The following is a 26,952-nucleotide window of genomic DNA, read 5'->3' on the forward strand; positions in this document are numbered from 1 at the left end:
AGACTGTTTATCGTATACTGCTACAAGTTTGATCAGATTGGGGGGATAGTAGTGCATGATAAAACCCCTCTAAACATGCTCCAAGCCTGGGGGACACTGTTGTTATTGGAAGTTCGTGGATTGTTTATCGTGCCAGTAAAGAAAAACACCTATCCCCAACGGTAAACAAGCGAGAAAAATGGATTTTATCATCGCTCTCTTGTTGGGGCTCTCGCTCGCTGCTTCCATTTATCAGACTTGTTACACCTTGCGATACAATGACGATCGTGGACCGCAACAGATGGGATGTTTTTCTTTGCTTGCTTTGATCGTGCTTCATTCTCAAATGAGAGCGAATTCTGCAACGCCTGCTTTTCACACATTGATAGCCCACTCTAACACTTCATACTGCGCAAGCAAACCCACCTCCCGAGCACATACTAGACTTGTAAGAAATCTCAACCTCGAAGACGTGCAGAATCATATAGTTAAGTACCAACTCACCAGCAAGGACCGCACTCCTCCTCGCGGAATCGTAACCGTTTAAATTTGAACGGAATTGAATTGTGACTGGTACAGGGCTGTTGATTGTGCTACTGACTGCCGCACATAAGAGAGGTCCTCCGGTAACCTCCCTCAGGGCATCAGTAAACAGTACAGTATTTTCCTCGCTCACCTCCCAGGCCAGGCCAGGCCAGGCCAGGTGGATCGGAACGGGACAAATGTATGTCCCGTCTCGTACGGAAGGTAATAAATAATGATTCATAACTTTTTGATTGCTTTCCTACTTTCCAGTTGGTGCCGCATAAAGGTAGAGGAACACGTTGCCGGGAAAAAGCGACACGACGACGGCAGTAAGGATACGCGCGTTAAGGATGCTTTCAAAGCAGGTGCGTTACGCTATGAATAAAACAATTGAGTCGTCGGTCGTAAGGCTTCCACGGCTATATTTTACCAACCAGTTAAGGAAGTGGTTAACAACCTTTTTGAAGATGCGGAGCTCTTTGAAGTTTAACAGAAATCCCGCGAGAGATTCTTCACACTTATTCATTTATCAATAAAACGACAAATAAATAAACAAATAAACGACACTATTTTACACTGCCTTCACGGATCCCCTAGGGGTCCGTGGACCACCGTTTGGGAAACACTGAGTTAAGGCCTGGATCCGCGTGTGGTGGCACAGCGAGCTGTTTATTTTATCGTGTGGGCGTATGTGTTGTCGTTGCGCCTCGGAATTTCATCAGAGATACAGACAAAAGTTTTGATAACAGGTCGGCTCTCTACGCCCATCAAGTGCTTGTTTATCAGAGTCGATTTATCGCAAACATTGTTTGTTGTTTGGAATTGTTTACGGTTCGGATGATGCGCATTTTGAACATGAATCAGTGGAATGACAATACATTGAGGTAAACATAATAATTGCAAAACTATTGCAAACAATACAGACTGCAAACGGTTCAATTGCTGTTCAAACCTGATGACAGAGAGTTCCCTACTTCTTCTGGTTTCAAAAGCCAAAATGTACAGGGGTGAGATCGAAAGAGTGAACGCTGAAAGGCACTGAAGGTATGTTTGCCACGGTTCAAGATAGCAGAGAATAGACTATAACGTTAGAGCAGACTGATACTTCAGCTCTAAACATACACAATACTTTTTTTTAGATGTGTTTGGCGTTTCAGTCGGACTCTTCGGATCAAAAACTATAGTCTTGTGTTTTCTCCAAGAGAAGAAAGAAGACTATAGTTGTTTTATATCTTAAAAGATCCGACTAAAACGGCAAAAACTTCTCAAAAATAAATTCAATAGGGTCGGTGTTCCCTTAGTGGACGGTCCCCTATAGTCACACTAGTGGCTTTTTACGGCCGTTTCGCTGGTAATCGTAGCAAAATAATTTTTGACATGAAGATCAGTAGCTATGTATCTAAGTACCATTGACACACAGCTCGATTTTGTTCAAAAAATGATAGAAATAAATAGTTTTGCTTAAAATTTTAGCTCCCTTGCACCTATAGTTAACCTATTGTTCCTATAGTAGCACTACTAAGAGAAACTATTTTGTTATTAAACAAAATAGTTGATAAATTAGGAACTTTTTTACATCAATCGAACGCTTTTGATCCACACTTCAAAGGAAAAATATAAAAGTTTTGTAAATATACGGTTTTGATTTGTGTTTTGCCTATTCCGTGAGGCTAGTGCTACTATAGGAACAGAAATTAGGAATAGTGCTACTATAGGCACATGTGTTCCTATAGTGGCACAAGCGATAATAAATACAAAAACATGAGTTTTCTTATGTTTCATAATTTTTCCACAAAGCCAAGATAAAAAGCTTTCAGATGATCTAAAAATAATTCCGCAGGCTTTATTTTTCGATTTTATACGAATATTTGTTCTTAGCTATGCGGCTATTGGTACATCGACCCTAGTCGAATGCAAAAAAGTAAACATACACAGTACATACTTTGGAAGCTGATACTGATAATGATTCATACTGATTGCGATAAGGGCGCAATTTAAGCGCAGATGGCACACAAGATAGATTGAAACCATGACCTTTTGATTATGAAGCAGAAGCGGTAGCCATTAGACCGCCAACCATATCCTAGATAAATCGGGGATTCAGTGAAAATAAATGAGCTGTGGCAGATAATGTCTTAACGGGAATTTCTTGTGGAAATTATTAGACTGATGCATACGGCGTTCCATGATTCGGCATCAAGTATAAAAAGTGCAGACACTTAGTTTGTTACAGTATGTGGATTGAAGCAAAGAGTTGCACCCTCAAACTTACTGATGAACATTGCATTCAAAGTTACATTCGGAAGATCTGACGTACAGAGAAACGGCGCATCATATAGCGAAGGGAACTTATAAGAGGAGACAATGGAGATAGGCTTGACCATCAACTCTTCCCCAAGGCTAGGTGAATGGTTCCAGGTAGAGAAAGACGTAGACCCATTGGTGCTTTGCTAGTTCTCGACAATGCACACTGGTCCAGGGAGCTAATTTAGGCGGACGTGAGGTTTTCGTCAAGATTTATTGATTTTAGAGCCATAGTTTCTTTTGAAAATATGTTCAGAGTTTTCAGTACTACAAAATGTAGGGATCAGGCTTGAGAACTGTGACCACTATTTACTACAGTTCATCGATTCTGCCAGTCAACCAAAACACAAAGCAGCAACAGCATCAATACCATCAGGCGTTGCGCTGCCAACGGTTCACACACTGCTTGAATGTTTTTGTCTCTCCACTATGATCGTTTTCAGGCAGCCATCTCGAGGTGAATGATTGAAAAAAATGTTAAATAATTCAATCGCCAATATTTCGCTTGTGTTTTCAACTAATTGAAATCTATTAGCGCTAATAGCAAGAGCACAATCATTCCGTTGCGATACATATAAACAAATTCAATTTCATGCTCCCTTTATCGAGCAAAAATGCAAAACCCCGAAAACCGGAAAAATCGTGTCACCACTGTGCTCGAATCATTTCGCATTCGGGTTTAAAAAAACGTTGGAAAGAAGAAGATTACAGTTTTGAAGAGCTGTGACATTTTTTTGTTTTGAACGGTCATGGTTTGCTTTGGATTTTGATGGTCGTGTAGAAAAATGTGAATGTCGAGGCGGTAAATGTTTGCTACAGTACATTTCCCATCCCTGGTAGGGATCAAACATTTTGTTTACGGTGATCGCAAGAGTGACGTATATGCCAACTTTTTTATTTTAACGAATCGTAAGTTGGTATGTTCAACAAACTTGTAGCAAATAATCATAGAAACAACTTTTCCGAACAAACTTTTTCTCGGTTTTGCTTAAGAGCCGAGATAATTAAGTATTTTTAATAAAAAATCGTTTTTTGTTCTTAAGTGTTTTATTTTTTAGTTTAATTTGGCCTACTATGTTCTACAAACGTTTTATACTTATCATTTGCTACAACTTTTCTGAACATACTAAAGTTGTATTTCTTATGGTTTCCATGTTATTTGATTTTTTCATCTTAAAATTACCTTTTTTGTATGCCTTGTATCTCAACTATGAGCACCACAAAAAATATATATATATATCTTTCCACCAAATGATTTTGCAGTCTTTCAAGTACCTGTGACCAAAATTTTGGAGAAGTTGATATATTTCTATCTTGTTTAAAATTGATTTTACTACTAGACGATATGAGAAAAATCCATATTTATTGAATATTCATACATGTTCAACTCACAAAAGTCAGGGCGATTCTCCAAGTATAAAAATTGTCGAAAAATGAATTTTTGGATGGTTTAAGGCCGTCGTTTGAGACTCGAACCATCCGGACACGAATCAACACGCCACACAAGAATAGCATGTTATCGATCCAGTTTTGAAAAAAAAACATGGCAGAAATTCCGCATTCTCAATTTTTCAGTATTTTTAGCCATTACAAGTGTTTTGCAACAAGATTTAGGGTTGAAAACTCTATTTTGGGCATGATCACAACTTTTTCAAACAAATATCGTTACCCACCAGCGAAATTAAGAGGCAAAATTTACATGTCTCAATATAACTGCAACGATGAATATGTTATGCAGATAATGTTTTGCAGAATATTCAACATTCCCCTGGAATCACGTGCATTAATAAAAATGATGGAGTGTTATTTACCACATGTTCCAGCTGATCAAGGACTGGATCACAACATTATTTGCCTCTAGCATTGAATTATTTCAAGCATTTGTCATTATTTATATATCAGTGATGGAGAAGTGAAAAATAGATTTCAGTTTTTCATTGACGTTTTTATCTTTTAATTCATTATCTTTTCCATTTCCATATCAAACTAAGATTATGTTTGTTCAAATTTCAACCTAAGATTTTTGGTTAAAACCAAGTAAAATTTTGTAATATTTACCTTTTTTCCTCTACTGGTTTATTTGAGTACCAAACCTAGATTTTTTTAAGTTATTCCAAAACATCAAGATATTGCCTACATTTTTTAAACTGAAAAGTGAATATTTTCGTGAACAATTCATTTTCTAGCGGATCAAACTTCGAAGTTTAAAAAAGATGTTTTTGAAAAGATTACTGTTTGTGTTTGACTGCCCGCACTTCGTTATTGCAAGAACAGCTGTACTTACACAGGGAACCAACAGACGCTACTCGGGATCAGTAGCATCCTCAATGTGTAAGTACTGGTGCTCTCATTATTATAACAAACAATAACGGCGCCGACTGCGTCCGAATGCAGGCCAATCTGGGGATGGGAGGGAAAAGTTGACGTGTTACTTGTTTTATGGAAGCCGAGCAGTCCTGGAGGAGTTTGCATTAAAACTCCCAAAAAATGACAACTTAAACACCGTTGGAATTAAATTCATTGTAATTTTCCACGAATATAGGTCTATAAGAATTTATGATATAGCATACAAAAATCATAAGCATATACTTAGGTGAAGTTCGAGAATTAATAATATTCACAGAAGGATTATTCCTGTTTAAGGTAAAACTGAGAACTTCAACTTATGATAGAAGATCGAATATGATTGAACCTTCAAACCAATAAAAATCACTTTAATACGACGAATATTCTTTCTTAATATAAATCCAGTGGCTTTAAAAAAAAAACCTGTGCCAAAGTGTATCAAAAGAGAGAGATCTTGCTCCCCATATATTTTTTTTAGAGAAAGCATGTATGATTTCATGAGCGATTCAATAAAGACGATAAATTCTCTGCATTTCTGTATTACCATTGCATAACCCCTGAATATATGTTTTGGAAACATTCTCGAAAAGTTTCGAAAGAAGTTTTCGAGAATGCATCACTCTGTCTTAGCTGTTAAATTATAACCAATAAGCTATGAATAATCCGGAGCTTATTTCAACACCAGGAGCATTTCAAATAAGCAAGTTCGTTAAGTAATAAGGATTCTTGCATGTTCCTTGAATACCGGCATTAATCAGTCTTTGAAGAGTTTGAACATTTATATATCCCTAACACATTTTCATTGCATGTATCAAGTCTAGTCTTCCTTCCGAAATTTTAGCTCTACATAGTTGAAAAAAGTTACTTTTGGAAGAAAAAAGTGCTTTAGTTGAAAGGGTTTCAAACAAGAGACTTTAAAGTGACTGGCTTCGAAAAATTGACTCGCTACCAGTCCTGTATAGCGCATACGCAGAATTCACGAGTTTTATTAAATTTTATCAAGAACAGTGAATGTTATTAGGTAAATAAAATACGGCAGACATCAGTGGGCTAGAGCGAATATCGGAAGGAGAAATGTTAATATTTAGCAGGGAATCTGTTAATGCTCGACGACTCCATGGAATGTCACAAATATCCAGTGGAAGAGAACCCTAATTGTACCGTACGACAATTGAATAAGTAACGTTGAAGGTCGATGAAGATAGAGCCCTATTATATATTCGACTCTGGCGTAAGGCTAGGATGTACATAGATTATCCATGTATGTTCTTCATAGCAGTTTGTCCGCATTACTTGTATCAGCATGTATTCAAATGATAATCCACTCCGCCTTAAATTCACACATCTGTGTTTTAGAGTGCCCTTGAAAATTTCAAAAATTATGTTGAACTAAGAGACAAGCGAGTTTCGGGCTGCAAGTCTCTTAAATACGCCTATCCATTCGTTGAACAAAATTTTCGATTTGAAGCTTGAGGCCCGGGATTGATTGGGACTTCAATACAAAATAAGCTCGTTAATAAGAGCCTTCAGGTTAGGCGAAAGGGAAGGACTTCCTGATGCACTTTTTCACATACTGCAGACCATGTATATATACCAATGCTTAAACGCGAATTAATGTAGGATTACAAAATCCCCCAGTGTACGTAGTTTACGACACAGATTCGTTGATGATGAGCATTATAAATGATGTGATGCATGATAAATAGTTCATTAGTGGGTCTTTTTCTGACAGTTGCTACGAATATATGTGAGATAGAAGTTGAAATTAGAAAGTCATACAATTATAAGGTATGAGGATGGGAGCTATCCTGTAATTTAACCCATGACTTTTTACATATAAAAAAAGCTAAATTCAATTGTGATATAGCTGTACTGATACGACGAAAGAAATACTTTACCACGAATAGACAATATCATCAATATCTAATCCCATGGAGCGATTTTCCCATAGAAATTCTGTTAAACTATATCGTGATTGTGTTCGATCCTCCAGAATTGCAGAGTATTCGAAAACAGCGGAACCGTAGGTTTTATGATTACCGTAGCTGATGACTACAAGAAGCACACTATACAATAACCATTCCTCGGAAAGTCCAATCCTAATGCATGAAAATGCTCCGCTAAAGTAATTACCACCTCATATCGTCGAGTTTCGGATCTGTCGGAGCCTTATCGCAGCGTGCGTGTCCTCTATCGCACCGAACCGTTTTTATGCTCATTAGAATTCCACCAACTGCCTACAGAAAGCAAAAACAAATCTAAACTAAAAAAACAGGTTGGTACTCACGTGATGCTAGTGCACATTGCGGTATCCGCGCTAGGAGTAAAACGCTAGCGATGGCTGTCAGAAACGCGGCACAAGAGGCCGTCTGCAGCCCCATGTCTCAATTCCCCCGCGCGCTAATTATTTTATTGCTCCTCCTCCTTCTCTTGCTCTTCTCGTGCCCTCTTCCTTGTGTTTGTGTGTGACTTTGTTTCGCCCTTTTTGTTATTCAGGTGAGTGTGTAATGATTATAGCTATTTTAGGCGTTTATTTTTTCGTCGTGGGTGCTTTTTCCGATAGAATACTTTTCTTATCTCACACGAAGGCCCCCTGTCACGTTGAAGCTGTTTCCTTTCTTTTGGCTAATTTGAGACAACCACCGTGTGAGGCAACAAGTACCCGGGGGAAAGCCCAAGGTTATCGGAAGCACGAATTCGGAGAGAGAAGAGAAATATACAATTCACAGATTTAGTGTGGGCGAGCAAGAGCGGTGGGGATGGAATCGAGATTGTCCCAGGTCATGAAAAAAAGAAAACGGAAAAAAGGAAAATGGCATGATTAAATTAAAGTTTTACCTTCGTCAGATGTCACCGGGGTGACATGTTGGGGATATTTTTCATTGGCTTTTTCGAGAGAACGATGTGGACGTATATTTCCCGATAGAATTGGAAGAACAATTGACAGTGATACCCTTTTTTTTCTTTCTTCGTCGACGACGGTAAGTTTCCTCTACTCAATGCATGCTACCTTCGTCGAATGAAATCCTGAAATGGGATGGTCGTTTTAGGTTTAGCCATAAAAACACGATAGACAGACGGACGGCTTGCCATTCAGACGGAAGTCTTAATGTGATTACAATTTGGAGGGGAAATTGTACTATACTTAATTAGCATAGATGTTGGATCTTGTTAAGATAATTTGGTGTAGGACCAATTTTGGATTTTAAGCTGTTGAAGAAGACTAGTATTCAGATTCGAATCATCCTTGTGCATGAAATGCTTAAAGTTAAAGTGCACTGAAAACAGCGTTTCGTCTATTTTAATATTTTTTTGTATAACTAGAACGAGTATTTCATGACTATTTCATAAATTTGCTGAATCGCGAGATTGTGTCAAGTACAAATGTTTCGTTTGGAAATGGAAATGGTGTTCTATGTACCATTTTCATTCACCATACGAAAAATTTTTACTTGACACAAATTAAACTTTGATTAATATTTTCTCAACAACATATTACATTTCATTTGCCGTAGCAGTTCAGAATTTTTACAGGTGAGTTGATTTCACATGTTTATGTGAGAAAACAAAAAAAACATTTTCAATTAACTTAACGTAAATATATAAAGCATTAATCGTGGCAATAGAAGATTTTTGTCTAAAATTATAATTTTACTCATCATTTGTTCCAATGATTCAGCTTTGGATATTCTATGTAACTCATTAGTACAAGAGAGGAAGCTTCAGAATCATTTTCAAAATTTTATCTTGAATCCTCTTCATAGCCTTATTCCTGGTATAACAACAGCTAAGGTACAGCATAAAACATGTTTGGCCTGAAAATGTGTTTGAAGATCATAAGCTTGTTCTTAAGAAAATGTTTTGATTTTCTATAAATAAGTGGGTATATGCATTTTATATATTTGTTATATTTGGTTTGAATGTCCTCAATGTGATGAATGAAAGGTTAATTTTTATCTAGCATGAGCTCTAGATGCTTAACATCATCTGACCAATTCAATAGAACCCCCCTTTTCTGCAATCTACTACAGATGCCACGCAGGTTTCGTCCTTTGGGAGAGAGGCCTGTGTCATCCGCAAAAAAAAAAAAGATTTTTAATATCCCTGAGGTAACTCAGGTAAGTCACATGTCGAATATGCTGCCTTGAGGAACACCAGCTCTTATAGGAAGTCTTTCAAACTTGAAGTTCTGATAATTAACCTGAAGTGGACGATTTTACAGAAAACTTTATAACTAGCTACGTTGGAAAATTATTATTATTTTTTTAAATTTTATAACCTTCAAATGTCAAGCCTGTCGAATGCTTTTTCTATGTCTAGAAGAGCAATATTTGTTGGAACGAATCAAATTTGTTACACGTAAAAGTTGGTGAGTGGTCGAATGTCCATGTCGGAATCCGAACTGCTCGGCTTTAGGACATTTCGTCGAAAGACATTTAGTAGAATGACGTTTGGTCGAAAGTAAGTTTGGCCGAACGGACATTTCGTCGAAAAGTTTTAATTGCTACTGCTTTCATATGACATTTGGTCGAACCGACATTTGTGTGGAAAGGATATGTGGTCGAATTTAAGTAGTATGGAAATAATGTTTTATCGATTATCGTCGAAAGTAACATTTTGTCGATAATACACCGAGTGATTGAATAGTAGAAAAAAGTATTAGTAATTGTACCAACAATCTATATGCGGTTGGCAAAACAGTGTTATTCAATTTGATGGACCCTACACTCCCAACATATTGATCAACCTCTTGCATTTTTAACGTGCTTAGGACGGTCTTCGGCGGAGTATGTGAGAACGGCGTATGGAGGAGAAGAATGAGCTTGTGCAACTCTACGGTGAACCCAGTGTCACGAAAGTCGCCAAAGCTGGAAGGGTACGATGGGCGGGACACGTTGTGAGAATGCCGGACAACAATCCCGCAAAAATGGTGTTCAACTCAAATCCGGCCGGTACAAGACGAAGGGGAGCGCAACGAGCTAGGTGGTTTGACCAAGTGGAGCAGTATCTTGGAGGTGTGGGGCGATCGAGGAATTGGAGGTTAGCAGCCATGGACCGAGTTGTGGCGCAGGTCATGTCTTGAAGGACGTAGAGCCAGCAAAAGTAAAAGTAAGTAAGCGTTTTTAACGTTTCATGCAGCTTATTCATTCAGGCATGCTCTGCGAGTCGAGATAAGCTGATCTTAATTGGAAGTAAGCCAATTTTTGTCACCTCAATCAAACGTCTTTCCTTACCCGATACATAATACGCACAATTATCTTGTTTAATTATTAAAGGCTTCTACCGCTTCTCTTGGTCATCAACACCACCAGCAAAGCCATATATTTGAGTGAGAAATGTCATTAAGCTGGAAGTCACAATATGCCAATTGCCCATAAATAGAGTTACATCTAATATTCACTTCGCCGTAAGAGTTTCACTTGAAGCAAATTTTTCCTGTCGTTCCATTCAAATCTCACCCTCGTCCGTAAGTTGCAAGACTCGGAATTCGAAAAAAAGGTTCAGAGCATTCTCTTCAAATGCTTCCTTCAGATGAATATCAGCAGTTCATTACAAATTCCAAAAATCATAATGTTCACATCGGTGAATAATAAAATAACTTTTCGAGAAGTTTTTCAAAGAATGATGATATTTTTAAAAGAATATTAAATTCACTACAACTAAATATTTCAGTCAATGTACAAAAAAAAACTTTTTAAAATTTCATTTGAGTAATCATTGAAATTCTAGATATTGGCAGAAATTCAATACAAAAAATCAAAAGAATACGTTAACTTACCAACTTTGCAAAACTTAGTCAAAAATAGTCAATATTACCAAATGATCTTTCAGTAAACGTTTGTTCCTGCTTTCGGCCAAATTCCCGTTCAACTAAACGTCATTCGACGAAATGTTTTAAAGCCATTCGACCAAATGTCATTCGACCAAATGTCCTAAAGCCGAAGTCAATAATAAGGCTTTAGGACATTTTGTCGAAAGACATTTGGTCGAATGACGTTTGGTCGAATGACATTTGGTCGAAAGTACATTTGGTCGAAGGGACATTTGGTCGGATGAACATTTGGTCAAAAGCTTTAGATTATTTTGTCAAATGATATTTGTTCCAATGACGTTTAGACGAACGGACATTTGTTCGGAAGATTATTTTGTAATGGTTGGTTAAAGGATCGTGTGGTCCAACCGTTGAATGTAAACCGAACCAAAATGTTTGTACAATGAATAAATATCGAATCTATTTCAAGCATTTTTTTCATCAGAAGTTAATTTAATAACTAATCTATCTTACTGATAATTATATATCAACAACGTTTACGAGGTTTTTTTTTTATTCGGAACATAAACCATTGCGACCAATATTTGATCTATTGTAGTATATCCCGTGTCCTTTGTGTAGTGCATGTCGTTTTACTTTGTCACTATCGAGAAGTGATAAAGCATTCGGTTTTCTTAAAGTTGTAATTCCTAACTTGATCACAGGAAAGGATTCTAACTGAAAGGTTCCTACCCTTCGAAGAGTGTGGTGCATGCACTCTCCACAGGCGCGCCCCTTTATCAGGCAAAATCGGATCCCTCGATAAAGCCAAGGAATTACACCGATATTGTCCATGCATCAGAATCCTAGTCCCTACTTCTTCAAACTAGAGAACAATAAATAAAAGATTAGAAAACAAATTATTGAATTCGACTCATTTTTTCCTTGTCTCAAGATCATTCTCGGCAACTGGGAAAACCGAGACTTGTCACTTTCAACAAGGTTTAAAATGTAACAAGGACTAAAAGTGTTCCTTTGATTACTATAAGATCCTGTTTTCTTCGTTTGAAGCAGTTAGGACTAGGGTTCACTGGTAGATCTTTACCCCATAACGCACCACGAAAAGGTGATCTACCCGCGTTATGGGTACGACGAGGTTAGTATATGTACTACTGTCTATTAAAAGCAAATTGTTCTTGTCAATAATTTTATTTTTTAGCCGGTGGTGGATAGCTAGATGAACCGGAAAAAAATATTTTTTCCAAGTTCACCGATGTTGTTTTTTTGTTGTTGAATGTATTATTCTTCCTGAATATTATCGTTCTTTGGAAATAAATGTCAATTATTTTCGTTATTATTAAGTTAATAGAAAATCATACTATGTTGAATTAATCATTTTTTTTCAAAATTTCATCGTTCTGTTTATGTAACTGTTGATCTTTATCCAATGATATTCAGTGTGAGTGCTTGGAAACTTTTCTGATTTTCAGATCTTAAAGCGTATGAACTTGGGTGGGAATATGGAATGCGGGGACCAGACTTGGAATGGGCATAAAACTATTTGGTCACCTTGAATTGTCTGCATAAAGTGCACTTCTATCCGTAGAATCTAAGAACTAATTTTGATGACCATTGCATATCCCCAACGCTTATGACGAAGTGCATCAATAGTGCCGTCTACATGATACGTTTTTCAACTCATCGTGAATCAGGCTCTTGTGACTTTCAGCTAAAATATATTTCTAGATATGGTCCACGACTGTGAATGATAATAAGTTGATAAATAATTTAAACGAAAAAATTCAAACCAGAAAATTGTGTTTATTCTCTGTATATGACAAAGCGACTGTGGTGAGAAAAGTTGAATTGCTTCTATTTGAGATCAGCTTGTTGCGATTCATCATTTTGACTCGCAGAGTAAGCCTGACTGACAAAAAGAATATCAAGAAATGTAAAAAATGTAAGTAACGTTATAACTGTGTATGTACTAACGACAAAATATCACTCTGTAAAATAATCTTCAAAATCCGTATTCAAGTGCCTTTTCGGCTGCTAAAAGAAACTAAATTATTTTCGACCAAATGTCCATTCGACTAAATGTCCGTTCTATCAAAAGTACTTTCGACGAAACGTCATTCGACCAAATGTCGTTCGACGAAATTTCAAAGATTCGAATTGTTCATTGGTAAAAGTTAAATTTTTGTTGATGTGGACTATCATTTTGTTGAAAATAATCTCTTCAAAGAGTTTACTGATGGAGGGAAGCAAGCTGATTGGACGAAAGCTAAAAGCTTTTGCAGGATTTTTACCGGTTTTAAAATTGGTACAATCATGTAATGTTTCCAGTCGTCATGAAAATATACAAACTGAAAACATTTGTTAAATATATCAACCAAGAATGGTAAGCTACTCTCTGGAAGTTTTTTGATGAGGATGTAAAAAATTCTATCATCGATAGGGGCTTTCATATTTTTTTTAAATAATAGTTCTAACTAGTGCTGGGAATGGTAACAGTAGTAGGCTTGAATTTCACGAAAATCACGTGGCTTTCCTAGTACAGTAGTTCATAAACGTGAATCTCATCAAGTAGCCTATGTTGGGTGAATGAATTTTCTAAATCGTGAGTGTCATTGAAGGCTCTAAATGCGGGAAATGCAGCGGGAAATAGAACATTTTTCTACAGTAATTTTGGGTTGCCCTTAGCAACGGGTGTTTTGCGATTTTCAAGGCTCTTTGCCTACAGCAGCGGTAGGCGTGAGTTTCACTGGCTTCGCTGACAGCGATTGGCTTTTTTGGCTACTGTAGAATGAATTTCAGATTTTTTCCCAACCCTGGTTCTAACTTCTTCAAAATCAATGACCCAGTAATTTTCGAAAACGTCCTCTTGATTGAGAATACTTTCAAAATCCTGAATTCTTTTTCTAATGCAGGAATTGGTTTCTGAGTTTTTTTTTATTATTTTTTTTTTGATAATTTCCAAAAGGGTTTAAATTAGGGTCAAATTGAGAAATTCTATTGTCAAAATGTTTGTTTCTTAATTGAGAAAACCATTTTTAAATTTCTTTTTGCTAATCCTGCCATATAACTTTCATAGCAGGATCGCGAGTGCGTTGAAATTGACTTTTCCAAATGTTTTAAAGACTTATCAAGAGTTTAAGATCATCGTCTATAAGGATTCTAATTTTATTTCATATTTTGGAATTGCAATGCACCTTGCTTCAACACTGAAATTAGTTAAAGTTTCAAGAGCATTGTCAATATAAAGTTTTGTTTTGTTCCATATATATTCCAGTCAGCTCGAAAATAATTGAATTTGGAGCTGATATGATTCAGCTATGAAAGTATATTTACTAATCTGTGTTTTAACAGAAATACCAAGAGTTTCAAAAACATTGGTTTCAAATGACGAAAAAAGTTGATGTTTTATGCGCCTGATGATGATTGCCACTCCCCAACATGCACCATCAAGTCGATTACGATAAACAAAATAGTGTGGATCTCTTTTGAGTTTGGATCCAGGTTTCGATTAGGTTTCAGTAATAACTGCTATATGTATGTTATTAGCTGTTAGAACATTAAACAGCTTGTCCTCTTTACCATTCAGAGAACGAGTATTCCAATTTGAAACAATAAAACAATTGATCCATTAAAACGTAATCCGATAACAATTTTGTTAGTAAATTTTAAACCAACTTGGACTGCTTCATCCATTGTGGTGGTTTTGAACATTGCACCAATCATTTGATTCAATTTATCAGTGAAAACATCAAAATCAGAGGTAGACATTTCACTAGGAGTAGGTGAACTTTCTGATGATTTTTTTGTGGGGATTATCCGTTAATGAGGAGACGGAAAAAATGCCTGCTACAATATCGGCATAGGAGTTTCGTTGGGTAAATCTATTCAAAATTGAAAGATTCGAACGGCTACCAGACGGAAAAAATAGCTAGTGAATGAGTATGGTTATAATTTGCCTGATGGGTATGATCCTTAAGCAAGCGATCGATAACTGAAAAATGAGCATTGTTGGAGATTCTGTCTGGAAAATTCCGAGAACGAAAAACGTTATTGTTCATCTACCTGGTACCTCAACGATTCGTCTACGCGAAGGGCAATCTTAAAAGTTAGACTTATGGTTACCCCCGCAATTTGCGCATCCAAACTTTTTGGTAGCATCCTTTACAGGACAGACGTCTTTCGCGGCAATGTTTGGTAACATGACCCTACTTTTGGCATTGTCGGCACTGAGTGGGGTTCTGGAAATTTCTTCCAGGTTTCTGGAAAACTTCCCATATCACACGGACAAAGAACATAAGCCTTGCTTTTTCTTAAGCTTTAATATTAGTTAGATCACTTTTTGTTTTTATTGAAATGAACTAAATAATATTCTTGAGAATGCTTTTTCCAAAGAATGCCAGATTGGGTCTATTTTTCATAATGATTACTTGGACTGGGGACTATCGAAGTAAATAATTTATTCCATTTTTGATCTCGTCAGGTGACCATTCAGTTTTGTCGTCATAAGTGAATGAATGTGCTTCCTCTCTTCAAGATGTTTGCGAAGAAGTTCGCAATATTTAAGAGTTTCCGGCAAAACGGGACAGTCTCCTTTCTTTGCAATTTGGAAGAAAACTTTGATCCCTAATGGAGTTCAAGATCTCGATCTTCTGTCTAAAGCTAGCAAATTCAAGAAAACTAATTTACTGTAATATGAAAAGAAAAACACAAAATAAAATAAAAAAATTTAAAACATGCTAGAAAAATTCGAATATCTTTTCAAATAAAAATAGTTTAGAATATAGCAAACTTCGGTAGATGAATCCGAAAGATTTTAGAATGTTCTATACTTCCTCTTCCAAATCGTTCCTACAATCTATGATCCCCAATTATACTACAATTTCGCCCCACTGCATTTGACTAACGTCGTTTCTGGCAGGCTTCCGCATGTTTATAGCATGTTTACGTCTATTATTGGACCATCCTAAATTAGTACCGTATTTCTTCATCTTCGGCCGCTAAATCAACGTTCCCAGAACCTCCCCATTCTTCGTACACGTCCTCGCTTTAAGACCTCCCGCACTCGATTGGCTTTCATCTTTTTGTTCACATTTCCAATCACTGGGTCCATTCACTTCGTGTTAAACCCCATTTACTGCCTGACTGCACGATTATCTGCCGCAATTTTCCTCGGGAAAGTTTCCCCGATACCATGTTTTTTTCCGCCGTTCTCGTTTGCACACAATTATAGAGTACAGTAGCAGCAAAAATAAACTGCTCGGCTGCTATCAATTTCGTAACTCCCCTAGCCAAATAGGCCCATTTGCAGGTTGGCGGCTTCCTTCTCAGCCAATTCACCTACAAAAATGCACACCAATCTCGGAAATTTTCACACAAGTTCGTCGACCTTCGGGCCGTTTCACATTTTCACTAGGCAGACTTTTCGCAGACATTCTGCACACAGGACTTGTGGTTCGATGGGTGGTTCTTCTGGTCGGACCCATCGCTCTGGACCGGGAACCACTTTGGGTGCCCACATCCTCAAGAAAACCCCTCTCCCCCTCACTGTTTTCCCTCACACCAAGTCGCCAGCTGGACCCTCGCCTCGTTGATATTCTGACTTTCAGCAACTTTTCGCTTTGGGTTTTCTTCAGCCACTTTTGTTCACAGCGACTTTCTACGCTGCCTTCCGAGAAAATAAATTCACTGTAATAGATTCTTTGCGCCAGGCTGCTTCACATAATTTATTATTATTGGATTTCATAATTTTCGATTCATTAATTTTCTCCTCTTCATTATGAGATTGTTTCGTTTGCTTTGGGATACGCAAAAAAAAATGAACGGAGGCGCCGGCTTCTGCTTCTGCTGCTGTTTCTGCGTTTCGATTGCGTAGGATTTTCACTTTTACTTCTTTATTATTATTTTTATTATATTTGAGCAAACTTATTCACACACTGCCGCGATTCCGCGATTCGCACACTGAGCTACACGTGGCTTTCCGGTGGTTAATCGTCGTTGGCAAACTTTTCTCCGGGCAAGCTCCGAGCACGCACTCCAAGATTTGTCGGTCGTCTAAAGTTGACATTGCTGTGCTAAAGTGGAAAATTGGATCAGTCGTAAAGTATGAAGGTATATTTGCAAACTTTGCTCGATAGGGGAATGTTTCCGTTACGGGGATACGGCGGTCTGGCTTGGGCAGTGCAATGAGCGTTTGTTAGGGGAAAAGAAAGCTTATCAATTTGCATAATTTATATAATTGGCTCTTAGGAGGGTGCTAGCCCTTAGAGTATTTTTTTTTCGTCTTCCTGGCATTACAAAATGGGACAATACCTGCTTCTTAGTTTAATGTTCTCCCATGAAGTTTAGAGCACTCCCATGATTTGTTGTGATTAGTCGAGAGTTAATGATAGCGAGCCCTTGTTAATGAACACATTTTCAGAAAAAAAAATCACCTGCCGAACAGTTAATTATTCAAGTAATTGATGTAAAATTGAGCATTTTAAGCAGATCAACATTAATCACTTGACAATTACGTGAATCAGTCTTGAATCACTTGAATCTGAAGGAATCAGTCCTGAATGTCTTGAATATAAATTGAATCAGACTTTAATCACTTGTATATGAAGTGAATCTAATCTGAATCACGTTTATATGAACTATAACAGACATGAAACACTTGAATAAAAAGCGAATCAGTCTCGATTATGAAGAGTTACAGCCTAAATCATTTGAAAATTGAAAGCATCAGACCAAAATCACTTGAATTTAATTTGAAATCTAGATTAATTACTTGCAAATTAAGTAAATCGGACCTAAAACATATGAAAAATTAAGTAAATCAGAACTAAATCCATTATATATAAAGCAAATCAGACCCGAATAACTAGAAACATTGATTCAATCTAACTTGAAACCATTTTATATGAAGTAATTCAGATATGAATCACTTGTAAATGAAGGGAATCAGACCTAAATCACTTAAGGATGAAGTAAATCAATATTGAGTTCCTTAAACATGAAGTAAATCAGCCCTGAATTTCTAGAAAATGAAGTCAATCGTACCTGAAACACTTGAATATAAAGTAAATGAAGACATGAATCACTCGAACATGAAGAAAATCAATCCTAAACTGTTTCAACATGAAGTGAGTCATATTTGAAAAACTGGAAAATGTAGTGAAACTAACTGAATCAACTAAATATGGAGCGAATCGAACACGAACCTCTAGAATATGAAGTGAATTAATCCTAAATCACTTAAATGAGAAATGCATCAGTGCTGAATCATTTGAATATGAAGTGAATCTAATTTTTATCAAAGAGTCAATTGTTTTCAATCAATTGCAATTAATCCAGAATTTATTTTAGAAATTAACTCAACAAAAGTTGTTCTGACAAATTCGCCATAAGTGTTTTCTCGCATTTGTTGAGGATAGCTATGCAACTTCTTTAAAAAAATAATCCAAAAAATGCATTTATTGCTGTGTGCGTTTGAAATGCAAATATCAAATGCGGGAACACCAAACGCGGTAAGATTTTTAACAAAGAAAGCGAAGTCAAAGATTGATTTTCTTTGCTAGGTTTGCGGTGTTATGGATCATGGTTGTTAAGTATCCTTTGGTTACTTTGTGTTACCGCGTTTGAAGCTCAGTTAGACTGGCTTTGCACGTCAAACGCAAACAGCAATATATACCATCATGAATTTTTGCAATGGAACTGCAATGATTTCTCTTAAGACTCACATATATGCAACAATATTTTAATAATTGTCCAATAAAAAAAATAATTTTGCGAGAAGCAAAGCACTTATAGCAAAATTATCATTACAAATTTTGCGCTATAGTTTCAAAGTTTATGCTTCGTTTTTACGATATGGTTCATTTCCGAATCTATTCAACTCCTACTATTATAACACCGTATATTTATCGAACAACGTGCATCGTTCAAACCTCGTTGCATCTCCGGCTAGCAAAAACAATCATAAATTCGTTTCGAAACGTCTGTCGGATAAGGCATATAGGAGCAGACCGAAAAAAAAAGTTGCACACATCAGTTTCTCTTCTCAATTTAACGACCGATTGGCAAAATCCGTTTCATCCTACGAAATCGTCCCCCCCCCTCCACACAGGGAAACCAATTTTTCATCTCGTTCATTTTTCAAACCTTTTCTTGCGAAAGCCAACCTACAGCCAAAGTTCTTGCCTGTACAGTCAGTCAGTGCAGTGGATAGGAGTGATGATGTCTGCGACACGACACGGTGCAATGGTGGTTAGCTCCGCCCAAGCGATAAACGCGAACAGGTCTAATGCCTTTCCAATAAACATACATCACACATGTCGATAAACGCTAGCCCAATAGTGAGCTCAACAATATTGACACAGAGCGGAGACACCGGAATCATGCTTCACGACTAGGGTGTGGTGGGGCGAAAGAGTGACCTTAATACTACAAATTGTTATAATACTTCTCCAAATCTCAATTGACAGCTATAAACACTGCGCAACATGTTTTTACATCAAACACCAAAATACCGATATTTACTTAATTAAGGGTTGCTCAATCCATTGCCGTTTTCAAAAATATCATAGCACGTTTAGTTTTTGAGATATTGGCTGTTGATAATGCAAAATTTGACTGTTTCATCCAACTTGCATGAAAGTTTATATGCTTGTATGACAACATATTTGCTTAATTTGTCACAGAATTCACACATAATGTGTGAAATAATTCGATTACAAACAAAGAATTTTGTATGGAAACCGCTAGCATGTTGAAAAAATCGATATATTCTGCATTTTATCATACAATTTCAACCAAATCACAACCGAAATGAATGATAAAGCCCTATTTTGCATGCTTGGTGAAGAGATCACAAAATAGTTTGATTAATCACACTCTAAATTTTATGTGAACACTAGTAAAACCAGTGTTTTATGCAACTTTGGCGATCTGTAGCTAAAAATTGTGAAGTGGTGGAACATTTCTGAGTACAGCATCAGGTTTAGCGATCCCAAATCCACTAGAGACACATGATTTGATTTTTGCGACAAGCAAAAATGTTATTTTTGTTACGCTGTGTGATATATGGAGTGCTTGAATTGCATTCGACATATCATGACAATAATAATTTCTTTTGACTGGAGCTGGTAATCTTAATAAGAAACTTTAGCCCCACCGTACCCTACATGGGAAATTGGATGGCATGTAGTTTTTTCATCGGTCAACCAAAGCTGGTAAATTTTTCAAGGATTACCGCATACCTATAAAACCCGTATGCTTGTGTCACCATTGTTGTAGTTGCTTTCCTTGACTTTTGCGTTGCATCACACAAAGCAACTAGCGTCATTCTTGCTGTCTATTCTTTTGTTTGCCGTCGTTTCCCGGCTGTGGACACACACATACATATCCCCCTCTCTCTTCAAAAGATTCCTGGAATGTGACACCGCAAAATTTTTGAGCCAACAACACACACAGAGTGAGATTTTGGCTGTCCATCCAAGGAATGATTGTGGCAAGGCGCCAGAAAACTTGCTTGAACTTTTTTAAAGTTTTTGTGAATGGATCCTGTTTGTATGATACATTGGGTAAAACATATGGCACAGGGCAGAGAGCAAGTCGAATCAGTAAAGTTTTGTTTTCATCTAATCTCTCTACCTACACACATATATTTTTCGCTGAATTGTCAGTGAGAATTTAGTCAATCCAGTAAAATTTTATGTAAGATTATAATTTCCTGTAATAATTTGGTTATGTGTTTGCCTAAGTGCAGTGTTTGGATTTTGATCCGTATAAGCCGACCGAACCATATTGAGAGAGTGTATTAGTTCGTGAACCATAACAGTTCGTGGCACATGGCAATTGATATTTACTCTCTCGTTTGGTACGCGGCAACAGAGCGTTCAAGAGCAGCAACTCTCACAGACTACAAGGGTATCGAGCCATTCGAGTGATTTATGTTTTGCATAAAATTTGTAATGACTATCATATTTTCTGGTTCTGGTAAGTTGCAATATGAAACAACTTGATTATAATCTATTGGATCATCAAACACCTCTTTAGTTTCAAGCATGGCACAGAATATGGAAAATATTCGCCTCTGTTTCTGGATCAGAATGAGAATGAATCAGCGAATGTTACAAGTGTTGACACACAATGATCGGCGCCAAACAGTGGGTGTTGTGTGTCGGTCTTTTTATTCTTTAATGGCTCGATACTTTCCACGAACGATACATGTCATGCGTGTTGTGTGAATATAGGCGGATTAATGGGACAAAATTATGACTCGTGTGTCAATGATCGTTAAATTCTCCAAAACCTGCTTATAAGACATAATTTAGAGTATACCAATACATCTAAGAGAATTTATGCGGATCACATAGGTGTTGAGGGGTCAGGTTTGTTTACGGGATAGATTCGTTTTGGTTAGCTGCGTTGACTTTGTCAATAGGTGGAGTTTTGGGCGGTTCAATTACAAAAAAGTTAAATATCAAACTTCCATTTTTTTCGTTATACATTTTCTGGTCTTGTGTTTTTTAATTCAATATCAGCCTAACTAAATTTCCCAACCTAACCATAAAAAATCGTCTCGCTGTGAAGTGTTTGTTTCAGCGAGCTTTTAATGTAGTCAGGGGTACGTGTTGAAACCGTAGGCCTAACTCGATGATCCCTTCAATACCAAGTTATAGAGAGTTGACTGTAATAAACGGTTGAAATTGTTGACCTGCATCCACTAGAAAATTTCTTTGGAAAATTCCTAAAATAAGCTCAGAAGGAAAAAACGCATTTTTTTATAAATTCTCAGAGCAATCTTTGAAGAAATCTTGAAGAAATGTCTTCATTATTCCCAGGATTATGCGTACGATTAGTTTCTGAAAAGATCCTTGAAAAAATATTGAATAACCAGGAAAAAATCTTTTAAGGAATATTCAGGCAGGACTCTGTGAAGTATTTAAAGAAGTTCTGCGAGAAAACTCTCGAACCATCTATAGTGAAATGATTGCTGGAGTCCTGAAGAAAAAAAAATCAGAGAAATTCCGGATTGAATCCCAGTGATGGAAAGTAGCGAACATGTCGGCTGAAGCGTAATAAAAATAAAAGAAAACGCTCACCAGCATCAGAGTGCTGATTTACTTGCATATGTCGTGCTCGCGAGTAAACGAAGCTAAAGCGATTCATGAACATGTTCTAGGTCTGAGCTGTTCAGAGTCAATAGCGCTTTTGTAAAAAAATAGCTATTTCCCTCCACAAACTACAAGCTTGTAGTTTACTGTCGCTTTGATGGATATACAATTGATTTGTCTGTCAAAACCATGATAAATCATACCTTGTGCGGTGACTCGCGAGTAAATTTTCGCGAACTTTTTGCTATTTCTTTTTATATGTATTGCCTAGCAGACGGGTGCGTACTTATTCGCACAAGGCCTGTTCGCAAGTCTGTCTTGTTTGTTTTGCGTTACACTGGTGACGTGCTTCGTGGTTACATATTAAATCACATTGTTTTTTACACTGGTGAGGTGCTACGTGATGCGGATATCGCTACCACTGTTGAATCCGGAGGAAATTCAAATTTAAACTAGAAAACTTAAGCATAATAAGAAGAATCCTTGGACAAATATCAGAAGGAATCCCATGAAAATGTTTGAGTACATTACTGTAATCAGTGATGAAGTTCAGGAATAAATCCTTAGAGCAGAGGTATGATAGAATTTAAGGAGGAATCGTGAGATATTTTTTAGCATAACCTCTAGAGAAACGCATAGAACAATCTTTAGAAGAATTCCAGGATTAGTCCCTAAGTCCTATTGCTTGAGGAAATCCTAGACGAATTCCTAGAAATACTCTTGAACAGGGATTGAATTCGGAGGGAATTGAGAATGATCGCTCTCAGTAGCAACCATGATCTGCAACACATCATGATAATATGTGTATCATCTTTTGCTACAGCTCTGATTAGATCGGGTGTGCATGATAAAATCCAACAAGCTCCAAACCTGGGAGCAGTATTGCTAGAGCAGGTTTAGGAATTGTTTATCAAACAAGCGAGAAAAACGGGTTTTATCATCGCTCTCTTTTTGGGGCTCGATCGCTGCTCTTATCTATCATAGACCAAAACACATGGGATGTTTTTCTTAGTTTGCTTTAATCGTGGTTCAAAATCAATTGAGAGTGAGTTTAGCAATGACTGCTCTTGATTAAATCTCTGGGAAAACTCCAAAAGAATTCACTGGAAGAATATTTGAAGAAGTCTGTTGAAGTTTAAACTGGAGTTACTTCTAAAGAAATACCGAAATAATTTTTTTGAGTCATCTTCCGAAGAAAAAGATATGAGCAATTCTTTTTTGTGTATGGGACTTTTTCCCAATTTTCATTCAGCGATATTTTTCTCCAGCATTCAATCAACTCTCATCAACTACAAAAAAAAATCATCCCACAGAAACAGGTTGTCAAGTTCAATTTTATATAAGCGTAATCATAATACAGTGGGATTCCGTTTTTGGCAACAAAGTCGATATTTTCAGTGGCCAAAAACGGAGCCGTTCCAAAATCGAAACCCAGACAGACGATCCGCATAGTCTTTATCGCTTAAATATCTTCAATGTTTTTTTAAAGCTTTATGTACACAATTTGCATGTATGGGTGATGTTGGAACAATAATCGAATAATTAACCATTTTTCAAAAACTGGACATTCCTTCAAAACTGTAAGAATACAGAAATGCAATGAAACGTATTTATGTATTCTTACAGACAGAAACGTATTAACAAAAAAATGTTCTGGATCTGGGTAGGGTTCATCCAAAAACCACGTGGTCGTTTATGGGGGAGGGGGGTCTGGCTAATGACCAAGGTCCAAACAAATTTAAAAATTTCCGATAGGAAATGACATATGCCCAAGAGCTCGCTAGGAATTCTGAGGCTTTGATTCTTAAGATTCCACTGAGATTTTGTTGAAAATTCTGAAGACTCCGATGAAAAATTTCAGAAGTCTCAAGATTTTGCCAGTAATACCCTAGTTACAATTAGTATCCCGCAAGAAATTCACAGAACGTCCTATAAATCGCAAGAACTTACTTGAATCCCTAGGTTCCCTAGAATCCCACAAGAAACCCATAAAGTCCGCTAGGAATCAAAAGGATTCTCCTAGTTGCAGTTCGGAAACTCCTAGACCTAGCTAGGGATCACCAGGATCTCGTAAGAAACGTTTTGATTATTTTGTGTGGCTCGTATCCTTGATTAAAAATATTGATATGGTACGTAGTTTACTCTAGCCAGAGCAACACTTCCGACACGAATGTCTTTACGAGGGTAAAGTGTCGTTAATAAATAATAATAATAACAAAGAGCAACACTGCTATAGAATGTTGGATAGTCTCTTCGAAAATCGATCGTCATACAGAATTTTTAGCTAACATTGAAAGTTGTTCTAAATTGTAGATCAATATACACATTTATAACACAGACAAACAGTAAAACACAGCAATGTAACGGATTTCACTTATTTCATAATACTTGCATCATTTTTGCTCATGTTTTTGAAGAAATTTAAGTGACAAACTAGGCGACATAAACTATTAGCCAGAAAAACCCGTGGGTCATCTAAGTTTCTTGCTTCTGCCAGAATTATGGATTGTATTATGAAATACACTTGAAAAACGCAATTTATTTCAAGAAATTCCATGAATCTTGAGAGACACGACTTTTTGCTTAATTTTTTTCTACTACTGCGGTATACTTTTACATATACAATGCATGTAATTCATTAATAATAAGAACTGTGATGATGATAAGAACTGTGAGCTGAAAAGCCGAGACAAAATATGTGCTTTGTGGCGAGACAATGCGTGTGCTTTGTTCGAACGTGTTATTTCAGTGTTTTTTTAAGTGTACCTAGTGGCAGACTGAAGTGGGCTGATCACACAGTTTGGATGCCTGAGAAAATACGGTGAAACTCTATTTAAGATACTCATGGGTAGTAATGATGCCATAAAACATTGTGAATACATGACCAATCCGAAGTAAATAAGCTCGTACGAGAGCCCTAATCGGTGCTGGGGTTTCGGAAAATATCGACATCGCACATTCCATCGAGTTAGGCTGAGTATCGAGTTAAAGAATATCATTTTAGGGAGAGTTAACCGAATTTCTCTACTCGCACGATTTTTTAGATTTTATATTTAAGTATTTGAAGGAATTCCTTGAAAAATTCCATACGAGACCATTAGAATGATTGAGCAGAATTACAGACCACATTATTCAAGGAATCCCAGAATCAATTCTATCCGGATGAATACCTGGAGGAAAATATTGTATAATATAAAACAAAAATCTTATATCGGAGAAATCCTTGGAAAAGTTACTGGACATATATGGTGATCGTGAGGTAATTGAAAGGTGGAAGCAGCATTACGACAAACCGAGTAGTATGGTCTGTCCCAGCTGGGACGTAACGTCAGAAAGAAGAAGACATGGCTTCAAAATAGACTGGTGAACGGGTTTTCAGGAATTGTAGAGATTTAAATGCTCAAAAAGATATAATTACGATCGGCATCTACAGCAACCCAGCAAACTAATGATAGAGTCGGTGTTCCCTTAGTGGACAGTCCCCTATAGTCGCACTAGTGGCTTTTTACGGCCGTTTGACTATAAATCTTTTCAAAACATTTTTTGACATGAAGGTCAGGAGCTATTTATCTAAGTACCATTGATACACAGCTTGATTTTGTGAAAAAGATTATCGAAATAATTAGTTTTGCTTAAAATTTGAGCTCCCTTGCGCCTATAGTAAACCTATTGTTCCTATAGTAGCACTACTGAGCGAAACTATTTTTTTATTATACGTAATAATTGATGAAATAAGAACTTTTTTACATCAAACGAAAGCTTTCGATCCACATTTTGTAGGAAAAATATAAACGTTTTGTAAAAATACGGTTTTGATAAGTATTTTGCCAACGTTGTGATGCTAGTGGTACTACAGGAACAGAAATTAGAAATAATGCTACTATAGGCACATGTATTCCTATAGTGGCACACGCGGTAATAAATACAAACATTTGAGTTTTCGTAGTTTTCGTATTTCCCACAAAACCAAGATAAAAAGCTTTCAGATGATGTACATTTGGCTATTGGTACATCGACCCTATGGGCTTAAAGATCAGAGCATTTTTTTTAAAAAAAAAAAAAGGTTCTGAATAAGTGCTGTTTTGAAAACATGTGATGCGGAACTGCCATTCGCGATGGTAGTAACCAAGAAGTAAGAGATGTGTTCCTATTGTTTATACTCCATTTTTTTCAGCAGAAATTTTCGCAAATTACACACGTGAAAAGCATGTGGCAGGAGTTCAAAAGAAAAGATTAGGGAACCCCTTCGTACCAGCAGGCGAATGAGCGCAACCCGTCACAAGCAGGTGAAACGATAAAAGTCAAAGTGATATGGTACCTGCCTGCATATACACGCCCGTGCAAAAGTTTTGGGTCACCCCTTAAAAATATATAAAAATGGTTTCTCCATATCTCAGCTCTATCTCTATAAAATAAAATATTTCTAAAATATAATATCTCTATAAAGTATCTCAACTCCGCATGACTTATTCGAAAGGCTATGAGTTGATTCTACGAATATCCACGAATATTGTCAAAAACATTTGGTAAATTTCGTTTATCAAATTTTTATTTGAAGTTTTGACATTTACACTGAATTACAATGAAAAAACATGGCTGAATTTCTCAGCATTTGGTCGACCAAATTTTTAGCCAGTACAGCATTAGAACCGTAGTTTCATAATATTTGAAGATTATGCAAATACGATACAAACATCATACTGAGGTGGGTACCCACACTTTTGCACGATGGATAGTTTTCAAATCCCCCCTTTTTTAGAAGTGGTGTTCAAAGAATATGAAATCACGATGCTAATATCATACTAATTTGAAATTTTGGTCCATCTTCTTCGTCTTCTTCTTGCCATTACGTTCTCACAGGTACAAAGCTTGCTTCTCTCAGCTTAGTGCTCAATGAGCACTTCCACAGTTATTAATTGAGACCTTTCT

The 26,952-nt window shown here is 36.8% G+C and overlaps 1 protein-coding gene across 14 annotated transcripts in view; it reads right to left on the reverse strand.

The window, feature by feature from the left end:
• The window catches only part of LOC5566252 (tyrosine-protein phosphatase Lar), a 607,417-nt gene that overhangs the window by 342,885 nt on the left and 237,580 nt on the right, over window positions 1-26,952 (reverse strand). For 11 of the 14 annotated variants that reach the window (XM_021845273.1, XM_021845268.1, XM_021845272.1 and 8 more), the window contains one exon: window positions 7,442-7,779. In XM_021845273.1, coding sequence (XP_021700965.1) covers window positions 7,442-7,535 — 94 coding nt within the window. In that variant the 5' untranslated portion in view covers window positions 7,536-7,779. Of the gene's footprint in view, window positions 1-7,441; window positions 7,780-7,992; window positions 8,182-15,899; window positions 16,996-26,952 lie in introns of all 14 variants that reach the window. The other 3 variants (XM_021845270.1, XM_021845271.1, XM_021845269.1) reach the window with 1 other exon arrangement.

This window comes from Aedes aegypti, chromosome 2 (assembly GCF_002204515.2).
Source record: "Aedes aegypti strain LVP_AGWG chromosome 2, AaegL5.0 Primary Assembly, whole genome shotgun sequence".
Taxonomy (NCBI): domain Eukaryota; kingdom Metazoa; phylum Arthropoda; class Insecta; order Diptera; family Culicidae; genus Aedes; species Aedes aegypti.